This window comes from Hemiscyllium ocellatum, chromosome 32 (assembly GCF_020745735.1).
Source record: "Hemiscyllium ocellatum isolate sHemOce1 chromosome 32, sHemOce1.pat.X.cur, whole genome shotgun sequence".
In the NCBI taxonomy this organism is placed as follows: Eukaryota; Metazoa; Chordata; class Chondrichthyes; order Orectolobiformes; family Hemiscylliidae; genus Hemiscyllium; species Hemiscyllium ocellatum.
Genome location: NC_083432.1, coordinates 34,801,137 through 34,816,146, shown reverse-complemented (window position 1 = coordinate 34,816,146; position 15,010 = coordinate 34,801,137). Strand labels below are relative to the sequence as shown.

The window sequence follows — 15,010 nt, the reverse complement described above, 5'->3', positions numbered from 1 at the left end:
CTGAATGACCCAGTTCTGTTTCTGATTTGTATATTCACGAATCCATGCTATACTTTCAAAATATTGTCAGGGAAATGGGAACATGGGAAGTAAGGCAAATTAATTTTGGCAGAGTTTTAATGGGCACGAACAAACTCTCTAAGCTGGCATAGGCAAGTTTGCCAAAAGAGCAGTTACGAAGAATGCAAAGAAGAAATTATAGTGAAGCTTGACAGAGAGATTAAACAGATATGTCACTGAGGTCAGGTGTGGAAAGCATCTCAAAAATGAGGATAAGAGTTTTGAAATTGTTCCATAAGCATTCATTGAATTAGGTCTTACAAGCGGCTGGTATTATGGAAGAGTCACTTATATGGAGCAAAAATAGTTATGGATGTGTTGGGTTAAGGATAAGGTGAGTACGAGCAAGGGAAACATTTGAAAGGTCAGGACTTGAGCTAACAAAATTAAGAATGGATCTCAGAAGTAACTGCTTTGGAAATCCCTGCTTCGTATTTTGTATCTTGGGAAAATATATGGAGATGTATGTACAGAGGTTTGGGTTTTAACTGATACCCTGGAAATGCCACATATTCCCACAGTTTATTTTTATACTAAAAGTAGTATGAGATATTATGTTACCTGAGCTATTTAATTATCCATTTATTCCATCGGGAATACCAGTGTTATTCATGCTAATTGCCTTGCTTTCGGAAAGTACTTGAAATGGCAACACTGCAAAATGATAAATCCTTCTAACTGAAAGTGTAAACTCATCACTTGATTTTATAATTGGTCACACAGTTATTTGAACTCTCAGATTTAATTCCAAGACTATACTTTGTTAGCTAACCTCAGCAGGTAGGGAAAATAAAAATGATTTTTATCTCAGTGCTAACAGCAATCTTGTGACTCTTACAGGGTTTGCACAAGTGAAGATTGATAATAACAGGATTGAGCCCCCACAGAAAACTAATAATTCTTACACACTGTCTGGGTAGGTCACTATCATCTTTTCTGGCCTGAGGAACTCCTACAAATACTGGCACTGTCTGACTGAGATCCCTCATTGCTTTACACTTTTTGTTGACACTTACATCGTAAACTCTTACCTGTGGCCTGAGTCAGACCTTAATTTTTTTTTGACTGGGGTGTTAAGTAAAGTGCAACAGGAGATTTAGCATTCTCAAAATCAGCACATCCATTTGTATTTCTGTAGACCCCAGTTTAAAACGACTGGCGTCTGGCAGCAGAATTTTGTGCTCAATGAATTTGTGTCTGTGAAAAACATGGATCTGTGCTGACTGAAACTTGAGCCTGCAAGTTGGGCTAGTTCGAAGAGATCTGTGGCTACAAAGCTTTTATATGTGCAAAACTAATAATAATTCTAACATTAATATAAATTGAAATATGACCATATAACCACTAATTGGAGCTTTCAGATCACAAGCTTGTATTTATGAGCAGTAATAGTCTCATCAGCATATCGGGGCAACTATTTTGAGATTAGGGGTCCAAATGTTTACTTGCTTTATATGGAGTTACAGTACTCAAGTGGAGTTAACACTGCACTAAAGTAAACATCACACAGGAAAGACAAAACAGATCATTTCATTCCTGCCAAACCCAGTATCTTTCCAAATCAAGAAGCTCATACACCAAAAAAGTATTAGTATCTGAAATGCCTTGTCTGAAAAGGTGGTGGAAGCAGATCCACTAGTAACATTCTGGAAGGAATTGGATAACTACTTCAAGGAACGAGTATTGCAGTGCTCTGGGGAAAGAGCAGCAAAGATGTCGTTAAAAGTAAAAAAAAATTTCGCTTCTGTGGTATTCATTTGTACCTCTTATTTCTGGATTCATTAAAACTGCATAGGTTGCATTGCCATGGACAGAATTTGTTTTTTCTCACTGTCAGTAAAATGTGTGTTTAGCGTGAAAAGAGGTTTGTTTCCATCCCTTTTGGTTGTTTATTCCAAGTAAGCCCTTCTGTGAGTTTGTAGTGGAGAATGTTATTTAATCGGCGATGTTTGCTGACAGCCTATTGCTAAGCACATGTTTCCAAAGAAAATCATGTCAAATTTTGTGTGTGATGTTATACACAAATGCAGCACTGTAGATGTGCATGGAAATGCGTGCATTTGAAATGTACTTCAGCTGTGGGGAGAGGGGACATATGATCGGGTTGGAGTCCCCTGGAAGGAGAAGGGCACAAAAGCTGGAAGACCCATGTCTCCTCTCTTGCACTCCTTCAGTGTTTGCCCAGTAGCTCCCACCCACCAAAGGTTTCTGGGTCTCGCTGTTTCCCTCACCAATTCCTCCATCTCCCGGGGATCTCTCCCTTACTCTCATTTCTCTTCCCAGCCCCCCCCCCCCCCCCACCTGCCTCTCTCAATTTGATCATACCCTTTTGGTTATTATTTGTGAATGGCAATGGATTCATGTCTGTCTGGAAAGTTACTTTGCCCTCTCTTGAGAAAGGGGTGTAATTCTTGTCCAGAAAAGAAGTAATGTAATTCTTTAAATAAAAACAAAAAAATGTAGATGCTGGAGATCTGAAACAAAAACAGGAAATGTTGGAGAAACTCAGCAAGTGTGCTAGCATCTGTGGAAAAAAAGACAAAGGGGTCACTGAAGTCGTAACATTAACGTCAGATGCTGCCAGACTTGAGATTGTCCAACATTTTCTCTGTTTTTATTTGCACGTTATCTTTTGGCCATTGTGCCCAGTTTTTAAAATATGAAATATAGTTTGGAGTAAAAAAGAGGACGTGTCAGCATCTAGCAATATATTCCAGTTGTATTTTGTGGATTGAAATGAGTAAGTTCAGTGATTACAGGATTGTCTTACAGGCTTCTAAACAAAGTACAATCTCCTAATCAGTTGCTAACACAGAATACTCTGGCACGTTGCTTTTTTTCCCAGATTCCTTTGGAATGGAATTACCTTGGGAGAAGTAGAGCTGGAATCTCAAATATTCTGAAGTCACCAGCTGTTCAAAAGAGGTGAACAAAACCTAAATTTATGAATTTTTCTGACTGATTTCTCGGTACTGTGTAAATTTCAAGTTGCAGCATGCATGTGGTTAGAAATTGGTTTGACTATTTCTAGTTTAAAATTCAGCAGCCTTGTTGGTCAGATCCTTAAACCTCAGCAGAACTGGGGGTTATTTCAAGTCACAGCAAGTATCACATCTCTCTTAAACTATTAAGCTGGCAACTGTCATTTTGTCTGTCTTCCACAGTTGAATCCTTCACTACTTATTGATCCTTTAAGACTCATAGATTGTGTAGTCACAGCCTTCAGTGATCTGTTTTTCTCCTTGCTGTTCTTAACAGGTAGGTCCTTACATCTAAAGCTCTGTTTTAAAATTAATTCTTATGATGTGGGTGTCACTGGCTGGCCAACAATTATTGTGCATTATTTATTGCCCAGAGGGCAGTTACAAATTTGGCTGAGGGACTTATTGATGACCCTCATGGTCACAGAAGCTGATTGTTAATGGACAGGGAATTATTGACATTTAAATTCGTTTTATCCTTTAATCCGAAGAATTGGCTTGTAAATATAGGATGCTTGCCACCAGCCTTCACTCTCTATGTACCTTTTGATGTACATCAACCATTGGATCAAAAGGTGGATAAGTAATCTGCAGTTTGGATTGGCTAACTAGGTAAAACATTTGACCTGTATTAACTGCCTGAACAGTTATCAAAGGCATTGGTTGTGTGCCGTGACCATTAACATGATCTCAGGAACTCCTGTGTAGGTTCCACATCGAAACTGTTCTAAGATAGATCACTTGAAATCATGCTTAAAGACTATGGAATCTGACCTATTTTGATTTTCTGTTTTCAGTGACATTTTTTCACAATTACTTTTGCAGATTTTGCTTGCTTTTCTGCCAATGTCCTGTTTTGAAATAATATTACATTGTTTGGTGTTTACTGTTTGTGTTTAATACATTTACTTCACTTCCATTATTCCTGGAGATTTGTCCTAACTTCCTTTCACATACTTTCACGTTTCACCATTTTATGGACCTAGATAGGTAATGAATAGCATGTGGTTGCCAGGAAACACTCCAGGTTTTGTGACTATTAATCAACTTGTATAGTAAAGAATATTTATAATTTGCAGCCCAAACATCAGTAATCTCTAAAGGTTAGCTCGCAATTACTTTCTCAGACCCTCTGACATCTGCAAATAGGTTGTCAGAGGCTTACAGGGCCATCAGATTTTTGGTTGACTTGTCATTTTCTCTGGTTGATAGTTCTGGTACTACATAAAATAGGTAATGTTTTCAGTTATCTTTGTAAGCTTGGAAAACTGCAAACAAATTGATGGTTATCAATGGGTGAAAAAATGCCAAAAGAAACTGCTGTTTCCTGTTCTTGCTGCTATTAATATCCCAATGGTATCACATTATTTTACATCAGTTCTTCAGATATATTTGGAGAGGGGCCTTGTCAATAGAGATTGTATATTTATTCATGATCCCTCACGCAATATTTTTAAAATCATTTCTTTTTAGAATAAATTCTCGTTATTTAATTCTTTTGTTTCTTTGCCTTTTCTAACCTTCTAGGAAAAAGTGAGGACTGCAGATGCTGGAGATCAGAGCTGAAAATGTGTTGCTGGAAAAGCGCAGCAGGTCAGGCAGCATCCAAGGAGCAGGAGAATCGACGTTTTGGGCATGAGCCCTTCTTCAGAATTCCTGAAGAAGGGCTCATGCCCGAAACGTCGATTCTCCTGCTCCTTGGATGCTGCCTGACCTGCTGCGCTTTTCCAGCAACGCATTTTTAGCCTTTCTAACTTTCCCAATTTTCTTATACTTGACAAAGTTGTGGCAGCTCTGCAAATATCTTGGCTAGTGGCAATTATTTATCTGTAACATCTACAATGAATGTTAGCAAACAATTTCTTACCAAGGTTTGAGCCATTTTCAGTCACCTAAATGCCCACATTATCTAGCTTTGCATCATTATCAAGAGCTTTTGTCTTCCATGACAACCTGTGTATGAAAAATCTTTTTTACACTCTGGCTGTAATAAAACAAATTCAAAATATATTACTTTTTCTGCCTGTCACTTTTATCTTTCTCAATTGCATTTTCCTTTCCCAATTTTTATTTCACTTTTTTGGATTTGATTTCTTAGTTTATACTTTTTTCTTTAAACTTTTAGTACCTTAGTAAAGGCTTCTAAATCTGGTCAGTGACCTGTGTGTATGTACACTCATGTAGTTCATTTCACAACTTTTGACTTCCCAAAGCACCTTAAACTAATGAAGTGTAATCTGAGTTTAATCTATGAAACATAGTAGCAAATTTACCTTGGAGCAGAGGAAATTGAGGAGGGAACAAGATTGACATGTATAAAATTGAGGGGCATAGATAGCGTAGACAGGAAGGAATTATTTCCCTTGGTTGAGGGATCCTTAAATAGAGTCATAGAGATGTACAGCATGGAAACAGACGACCTGATAGGTGTACCCTAGAACTCTGTGGGAAGCTAGAGAAATGATTACTGGGCCTCTTGCTGAGATGTTTGTATCACCGATAGTCACCGGTGAGGTGCCGGAAGACTGGAGGTTGGCTAACGTTCCACTGCTTAAGAAGGATGGTAAGGACAAGCCAGGGAACTATAGACCAGTGAGCCTGACGTCGGTGGTGGGCAAGTTGTTGGAGGGAATCCTGAGGGACAGGACATACATGTATTTGGAAAGGCAAGGACTAATTAGGGATAGTCAACATGGCTTTGTGCGTGGGAAATCATGTCTCACAAACTTGATTGAGTTTTTGGAAGAAGTAACAAAGAGGATTGATGAGGGCAGAGTGGTAGCTGTGATCTATATGTACTTCAGTACAGCGTCCGATAAGGTTCCCCATGGGAAACTGGTTAGTAAGGTTAGATCTCATGGAATACAGGGAGAACTAGCCATTTGGATACAGAACTGGCTCAAATGTAGAAGACAGAGGGTGGTGGTGGAGGGTTGTTTTTCAGAGTGGAGGCCTGTGACCAGTAGAGTGCCACAAGAATCGGTGCTGGGTCCACTACTTTTTGTCATTTACATAAATGTTTTGGATGTAAGTATAAGAGGTACAGTTAGTAAGTTTGCAGATGACACCAAAATTTGAGGTGTAGTGGACAGTGAAGAGGGTTACCTCAGATTACAACAGGATCTTGACCAGATGGGCCAATGGGCTGAGAAGTGACAGATGGAGTTTAATTCAGATAAATGCGAGGTGCTGCATTTTGGGAAAGCAAATCTTAGCAGGACTTCTACATTTAATGGTAAGGTCCTAGGGAGTGTTACTGAACAAAGAGACCTTGAAGTGCAGGTTCAAAGCTCCTTGAAAGTGGAGTTGTAGGTAGATAGGATAGTGAACAAGGCGTTTAGTATGCTTTCTTTTATTGGTCAGAGTATTGAGTACAGGAATTGGGAGATCATGTTGCGGCTGTACAGGGTGTTGGTTAGGCCACTGCTGGAATATTGTGTGCAATTCTGGTCTTCCTATTGGAAAAATGTTGTGAAACTTGAAAGGATTCAGAAAAGATTGACGAGGATGATGCCAGGGTTGGAGGATTTGAGCTATCGGGAGAAGCTGAACAGCCTGGAGCTGTTTTCCCTGGAGTGTCAGAGGTTGAGGGGTGATCTTATAGAAGTTTACAAAATCATGAGGGGCATGGATAGGATAAGTAGACAAAGTCCTTTCCCTGGGTTTGGGGAGTCCGGAATTAGAGGGCATAGGTTTAGGGTGAGAGGGGAAAGATATAAAGAGACCTAAGGGGCAACATTTTCACGCAGAGGGTGGTACGTGTATGGAATGAGCTGCCAGAAGAAGTGGTGGAGGCTGGTACAATTGTAACATTTAAAAGGCATTTGGATGGGTATATGAATAGGAAGGGTTTGGAAGGGTAAGGGCCGGGTGCTGGCAGGTGTGACTAGATTGGGTTGGGATATCTGGTCGGCATGGACGCGTTGGACCGAAGGTTCTAGGGGCATAAATTTAAGGCAAGGGGCGGGTGGTTTCAATGCGATGTGAGAAATTTTTTTTTAACCACCCAGAGTGTGGTGGAAATCTGGAATTCACTGCCTATAAGGTGATAGAGGTAGAAACCTTCATAACATTTAAGAATTACTTAGATATGCACTTGCAGTGGGCATGACAATAAAATCATTAATTCGTTTGTACAGGGCTCGAAAATGGAATTAAAATAGTTAGATGCTTGTTTTTGACTAGCACAAACTTGATGGTGCCTTTTCTGTGCTGTGGATCTCTGAGTCAGTGAGAACTTCCTGCTTTTCTTCTTGTAATTAAAAAAAACTCTATTGATTAATTTATTCGCTGAGATAAGGATGACTGTCATGATATTTGTTAAGATTAACATTGATTTGTGCATCTGAATATTAAAACATATTGCCTTTGCATGGGAGCAGTTACAGCTTCAAGCGAACACAAGATGGAGCCTTGATTTGTCCTTTCATTGTTTAGCTTCTGAACCAGAAATTAGTTTTGAAGTTAGTGATGAAGGACCTTTAGTTTAAATTTTTGCCCAAGTAGAGGGATGCAAAAAAGGTTGTACAATCCTTCAAAACTTCTTTCTTTCCCCAGCCTCATTCTCCTTTAGTCAATATACACTAAACAAACAAAAGCTGTATTTCAAAGCACAAAGCTTGACCAGCACATTGGCTCCAATGTGACTTGAGAGACTGTAAATGTTGTGATACAGGTTTGTAATTTTAAGCTTTAAAATGTATTTTGAAATGTTTTCAGTAATTATTATCTCCATACAGTATGACTCTTTATTTTGATTTCATATTACAGGACTAGTATAAGAAGCCATGGGTAAATCATTCTCTCATTTGCCTAATTTTGCAAGACAAAGCAAGAAAGGGGATGCAGCACCCATTGTGCCCGAGACTGAAAGAACAGTTCCGGAAAACACAAATGAAATACGAGACAGTAATGGAGAAGCCAGTTCTCATGTTCCTTACGTAGAGTTTGTGGGAAGAGAGAGTATCACATGTCCCACCTGTCAAGGAACAGGACGAATACCTAGAGGTAGATAATTTTCTTATCACATGAGCAAGAATGATGGTGGGAGTCAAGCAGAACATGCTTCATTCTCCCTTTCTCCAGTAGTAACTCCCTGCCACTGTCATTTAAAGGAGAGGAAAATTCCACTGTAACCAAACAATAAGAATTCCAAACACAGTGTTATTAGTAATACATCTGTCAAGTTTGGGAAGAATTAGGGACTATGTTTTATGAAATAGTATTGATGCCACAAGTATACTATTGGCATTCTACTTGACATTATTTTAACATTTGTTTTCATTTCAATGCTGTGCCCTCTCCCATAGCTACATGTGTTCTTTATACATGCTGTCTGGCCTTAGTTGATGCTGCTCTGGATCTAGAAATTATATGATTCAGTGTTGCCAATGCTTGTGATTTACCAGAGAGAACATTGCTAATGGTTTGGACACTCTCCAGATATCTACAATACAAACAAATGCCAGTTTCCATTGAAACATCTTTGTTCCTTTTGAACAAATATGAGTTTTAGCAAAAGTATCTTGGCGTTGGCTCTTTGGGAGAATTTTTTGCAATTCCGCTCTGTAACTTGGATCCATGTTACCTTGATGAGTTTTAATGGGGTTCAGACTGTCTCAGGAATTGGAGCAAGTAGGAGAACAATGAAGACCAAAGTTAACCGATTTAGCTTTATCACAAAAACGTTGCAAATGTTGGAGACTGAAATAAAAATATAAGAAGCTGGAAATACTCTACAGGTTGGATAACACGTTGTAGAGAGAAACCAAGTTAACAATTCAGGTCAATAACCTTTCATCAGTTTATAACCAGAAATGTTAACTCTATCTTTCTCTCTCTACTGAGAAACAACGACTCTTAGTAAAAGGTGATTGATAATTACTTTGATCACCCGCATGTTACCCCATCCTTATATTGAATTAGTCAGCCAAAGATTTTCAGAGATTTCCAAAGGTATTTTTGTAAATATAAAAAGTTATTTATGATAACACGTCATTTCCCTGTCCAGAAATCAACACTCAGAATTCAGCTCTTTTAGTTATTTTAATCAACCATCTTATGACACACCTCAGAGATAGATGGAACTGGAACGTGGATATTCTGTCCCAGAGGTAGGGACACTCCACTACACCATAAGACCCTTGAATTCAGCTCTTATTCTTATAAATAAATCTAGACATATTATGGTACACCTTAGGAGTAGATGAGTCTTGACCAGTATAAATCTGACACAAGAGCTTGATTGGTGCTGAACTCAGATCTTTGTCCATCAATCTGTTCAGGCGTGTTATGGTGCACTGGAGCAGGTCAGACTTGAGCCCAATCTTCTTAGGTCAAAGGTAGGGACACTCCAATGCACTACAACAGTTAGTGGGAACTCAGCTTTTTTAAAAAATTAACTTGTTTGGACACATTACAACTGATGGGACATGTACGCGGATCTTCTGGTTTCAAGTGTAATCTGATCAAGATGGGTCATATCATGTCTGAACGGGTTGATTAAAAATACCTAAGAGTTGAGTTTAGTGAGGTACATATGATTTTAAAGAAACCTTCTTAATAATGGTGCATTGCCAAATATTACTCTCGTGCCTTTTTAAAACACACTAAAAGAAAAAAATGTTTTTTACAACCTTAGCATTTTGGAAAGCAGTTCAAAGCCAGTGAGGCACTTCGAAATTCTTGGTAGTCTTGTGAGGTAGGAAAGCAGAGCAGTTAATCTACCCTCAGTAAGTTTACACCAACAATATTGATATTGTTGAGCGATAGTCACTTCTTGCTGATGTTGATTAAGCAATAATCTTGGCTAAAATCTGTACAATTGGATCATTTTATGGCTACCTAAAGGACTTTGATTGGATGTCTCATCTGAAAGCTGACACCTTTGACTGTATAGCCCACCCTCAGTACTGCCTGGAGTGTCAGCAGAGACTATGTGCTCAATTGTCTGAAGTTGCACTTTATTGAAAGCTAGTGAACATAATCCCACAGACAAAAGCTGGCATCAAATTGCAAAATTTCACTTGTAACGCTACAGGTAATGTGATATTTCAAAAATTTTATTTCTTTATTTTCTTGCATTTCCAGGCCAGGAGAATGAGCTGGTTGCTCTTATTCCATACAGTGACCAAAGGCTACAACCACAGCGAACGTCAGTATTAATAGTTTATTGTTATAACAGTTCAGAATATCACTCACAGCCAGAAAGAATAAAATTGGTTCCAATGCTGGGATATGATTTCTTTGCAGGAAGCTTTATGTGGCAGTTGCCGTGCTGATCAGCCTCCTGATTAGTGGACTTGCAATCTTCTTCCTTTTCCCACGTTCCATTAAAGTGGAACATGTGGGTATTAAGTCAGCCTACATCACCGATGACACAACGAATTATAGAGTTATTCTTAAAATAACGGTAGGTCCATCATATATTAGATGTAATTTAAATTCTGGGAGGAATAGATTGGTACCAAAAACAGCATGACCTGTGTAATGTGGCTTCTGTGATCTATGCTGTCTATTGTAAAATGAGAAAATATCAGTTATATTGGGACTTTGATGGGTGCTTAAATTTGAGTTAAGGTAAATTATTATGGCGCATTTAGGGCAACTTTGTTCTGCAGCATCTAATGCAAAGAGTGGCAGTGGAGGACAACAAATGCTGGCCTTGCCATTAACACGCACATCCCTTGGAAGAATCTTAAAAAAAATCCAGCAGTGACTGCCTCTCTATTCTAAGGAAGATAAGAGAGAGCAGCACCTGGACATCTATATCACACTGTTGAACTGCATGTTTCCTCATTGTTTCAGTTAAGCATCCAGAAGATTCTAGTGCATAACATAGAACTGCCCATAGCTCAGCACTATTTAGTACAAATTTCACATTTTACTCTGAAAAGCCCAAATGATGGATGTTATGGAAAATGGAGAAGGGTGTGCTGCTTATAGAGAATAAAAAATAATGAGGTTATGGTTAAAAACTATGATCAGAATTAGACAATTTACCCCACTTTCCTGCCCACTGTCCATAACCCTTCAACCCATTACTAATTAACAATCTGTCTCCTCCTCAAATTTATTCTGTGTTGTGGTTCTGTTCACCGAGCTGGGAATTTGTGTTGCAGACGTTTCGTCTCCTGTCTAGGTGACATCCTCAGTGCTTGGGAGCCTCCTGTGAAGCGCTTCTCTGATGTTTCCTCCGGCATTTGTAGTGGTTTGAATCTGTCGCTTCCGGTTGTCAATTCCAGCTGTCCACTGCAGTGGCTGGTATATTTGGTCCAGGTTGATGTGCTTATTGATTGAATCTGTGGATGAGTGCCATGCCTCTAGGAATTCCCTGGCTGTTCTCTGTTTGGCTTGTCCTATAATATTAGTTTTATCCCAGTCGAGTTCATGTTGCTTGTCATCTGCGTGTGTGGCTACTAAGGATAGCTGGTCATGTCGTTTCGTGGCTAGTTGGTGTTCATGGATACGGAGCATTAACTGTCTTCCTGTTTGTCCTATGTAGTGTTTTGTGCAGTCCTTGCATGGGATTTTGTTCACTACATTAGCTTTGCTCATGCTGGGTATCGGGTCCTTTGTCCTGGTTAGTTTTAGATTAGATTAGATTAGATTACTTGCAGTGTGGAAACAGGCCCTTGTTGTCTGAGAGTGGCTGTTGGTTTGTGTGCTGTTATTAATGCTACACTCACAGGAATCTGATTCACTAGAGAGGATGAAAAGGACAACCAACTCCCATTCCTAGACGTGATGGTACAGAGAACACCTAACGGAGAATTCACCACAAAGGTATGCAGGAAAGCCACTCACACAGACCAAGTCCTGAACTACAAAAGCAACCACCCCAACACACACAAAAGAAGTTGCATCAAGACACTATTCAAAAGGGCCACAACACACTGCAGCACACCAGAACTGCAAAAAGAGGAAGAAGAACACCTATACAATGTATACAATGTATTCGCCAAAAATGGATACCCGCGCAATTTCATCAACAGATGCCTAAGGGAAAGACAACGGAACAAGGACATGCCACAACCCAAAGGACGAGCCACACTACCATACATCAGGAGCATTTCCGAACCGACAGCCAGACTACTGCGACCACTAGGACTCATAACAGCACACAAACCAACAGCCACTCTCAGACAACAACTCATCAGAACGAAGGACCTGATACCCAGCATGAGCAAAACCAATATAGTGTACAAAATCGCATGCAAGGACTGCACAAAACACTACATAGGACAAACAGGAAGACAGCTAACGATCCGCATCCATGAACACCAACTAGCCACGAAACGACACGACCAGCTATCCTGAGTAGCCACACACGCAGGTGACACGCAACAGGCAGAGCAGGTAAGGGCTGTTTGGCGGTGTCTGTTTGTAGACACAGTTACGTTTGTTTAACGGTTTAAATTTAAAAGTTTTGCTTTAAAAAGCACGGAGCGGACCCGGAAGCTGGTGTAGCGCAAGCTTACCTGGGTAGGTTTTTCCTATAAAGACGCGCAGGAGAGGAACCGAGGCACTACAGGGGTAGTGCCTCCCACCCGCCCTCCTCCTCTAACCTAATAATAAGACCCATTGTGGTAAGCAGGTAAGTGCTGCATTTTGCTTGTACTATTCTTTAGACCTAGTTTTTTTTAAAGGTTACTTTTAGAGGGATGGCTGTGAAGGCAGTGCAATGTTTCTCTTGCAACATGTTTGAGGTGAGGGATGCCATGGTCGTCCCTGCTGATTACACTTGCAGGAAGTGCACCCATCTCCAGCTTCTCCAAGATCGTGTTAGGAAACTGGAGCTGGAGTTGGATGAACTTAGGATCATTTGGGAGGCAGAGGGGGTCATAGATCGGAGCTTTAGGGAAGTAGTAACTCCAAAGATTGCAGACAGATGGGTGACAGTGAGGGGGACTGGGAGGAAGCAGCCAGTGCAGGGACCCCCTGCGGCTGTTCCCCTCAAGAACAAGTATACCGTTTTGGATACTTGTAGGGGGGAACGACTTACCAGGGGTAAGCAATGGGGTTCAGGCCTCTGGCATGGAGCCTGTCTCCGTTGCTCAGAAGGGAAGGGTGAAGAAGAGCAGAGCAATAGTTATTGGGGACTCGATAGTTCGGGACACAGGTGGTTTTACGGGGGCGAGAGAGACTCACGATTGGTATGTTGCCTCCCAGGTGCAAGGGTACATGATGTCTCTGATTGTGTTTTCTGGGTCCTTAAGGGGGAGGGGGAGCAGCCCGAAGTCGTGGTCCACATTGGCATCAATGACATAAGTAGAAAGAGGGATGAGAATGTTAGGCAGGCTTTCAGGGAGCTAGGTTGGAAGCTCAGAGTTAGAGTAAACAGAGTTATTGTCTCTGGTTTGTTACCCGTGCCACGTGATAGAGAGTCGAGGAATAGGGAGAGAGAACAGTTAAATGCGTGGCTACAGGGATGGTGCAGGAGGGAAGGATTCCGGTATCTGGATAACTGGGGTTCTTTCTGGGGAAGGTGGGCCCTCTAAACAGGATGGTCTACACCTGAACCTGAGGGGCACCAGTAAGCAATGGGGTGGTTTGGGGGGAGGTTTGCTAGTGCTCTTTGGGGGGGGTTTAAACTAACTCTGCAGGAGCATGGGAACCTCGACTGTAGCTTTAGGGTGCATGACTTTGAGTGTAGGGAGGTTAAGAGCATGGCAACAATCTCGAAGGAGGGTGCCTGTAAACAGGAAGGTGGCTTGAAGTGTGTATACTTCAATGCGAGAAGTATACGAAATAAGGTAGGTGAACTTGCAGCGTGGGTTGGTACCTGGGATTTCGATGTTGTGGCTATTACAGAGACATGGGTAGAACAGGGACAGGAATGACTGTTGCAGGTTCCAGGGTTTAAATGTTTTAGTAGAGTCAGAGGTGGGGGTAAAAGAGGGGGAGGTGTGGCATTGCTTGTCAAGGATAGTATTACAGCAGTGGAAAGGACGATGGATGAAGATTCGCCATCTGAGGTAAGAAATAGAAAAGGTGAGGTCACCCTGTTAGGAGTTTTCTACAGGCCTCCTAATAGTCCTAGAGACATAGAAGAAAGGATTGCGAAGATGATTCAGGAGAAGAGTGAAAGTAATAGGGTGGTTGTTATGGGGGACTTTAACTTTCCAGATATTGACTGAGAAAGCTATAACTCGAGTACGTTAGCTGGGTCGGTGTTGTCCAATGTATGCAGGAGAGTTTCCTGACACAATATGTAGACAGGCCAACAAGAGGTGAGGCCTTACTGGATTTGGTTCTGGGTAACGAACCAGGCCAGGTGTTAGAATTAGAGGTAGATGAGCACTTTTCGGTGACTTTACTCTAGTGATGGAGAGGGATAAGTGTGCACTGCAGGGTGAGAGCTATAGCTGGGGGCAGGGAAATTATGATGCGGTGAGGCATGACTTAGGATGCGTGGCTTGGAAAAGTAGGCTTCAAGGGGAGAGCACAATCGATATGTGGAGCTTGTTCAAGGAGCAACTATTGAGTGTCCTTGATAAGTATGTCCCTGTCAGGCCGGGAGGGAAGGGTTGTGTGAGGGAGCCATGGTTTAATAAGGAATTGGAATCCCTTGTTAAAGGGAAGAGGGCGGCCTATGTAACGATGAGGCGTGAAGGTTCAATTGGGGCGATTGAGAGTTATAAGGTAGCCAGGAAGGATCTAAAGAGAGAGCTAAGTGCAGCAAGGAGGGGACATGAAAAGTCCTTGGTTGGTAGGATTAGGGAAAACCCAAAGGCTTTCTATAGGTATGTCAGGAATAAAAGAATGACTAGGGTAGGAATAGGTCCAGTCAAGGATAGTAGTGGGAAGTTGTGCATGGAGGCTGAAGAGATTGGGGAGACACTGAATGAATACTTCTCGTCAGTATTCACTCAGGAACAGGACATTGTTGCCAATGTGAATATTGAGCTACAATTAATTAGAATGGATGGCTTTGAGATATGTAGGGAAGAGGTGTTGGAAATTCTGGA

The 15,010-nt window shown here is 41.0% G+C and overlaps 1 protein-coding gene across 3 annotated transcripts in view; it reads left to right on the top strand.

Moving 5' to 3' along the window:
* Nucleotides 1-15,010, top strand: part of tmem106a (transmembrane protein 106A) — a 32,455-nt gene that overhangs the window by 3,248 nt on the left and 14,197 nt on the right. Inside the window, exons 2-6 of one of the 3 annotated variants that reach the window (XM_060848831.1) lie at nucleotides 2,906-2,985; nucleotides 3,225-3,318; nucleotides 7,812-8,048; nucleotides 10,131-10,194; nucleotides 10,293-10,452. In XM_060848831.1, the coding sequence (XP_060704814.1) occupies nucleotides 7,829-8,048; nucleotides 10,131-10,194; nucleotides 10,293-10,452 (444 nt within the window). In that variant the 5' untranslated portion in view covers nucleotides 2,906-2,985; nucleotides 3,225-3,318; nucleotides 7,812-7,828. Of the gene's footprint in view, nucleotides 1-916; nucleotides 977-2,905; nucleotides 2,986-3,224; nucleotides 3,319-7,811; nucleotides 8,049-10,130; nucleotides 10,195-10,292; nucleotides 10,453-15,010 lie in introns of those variants that run through there. The other 2 variants (XM_060848832.1, XM_060848830.1) reach the window with 2 other exon arrangements.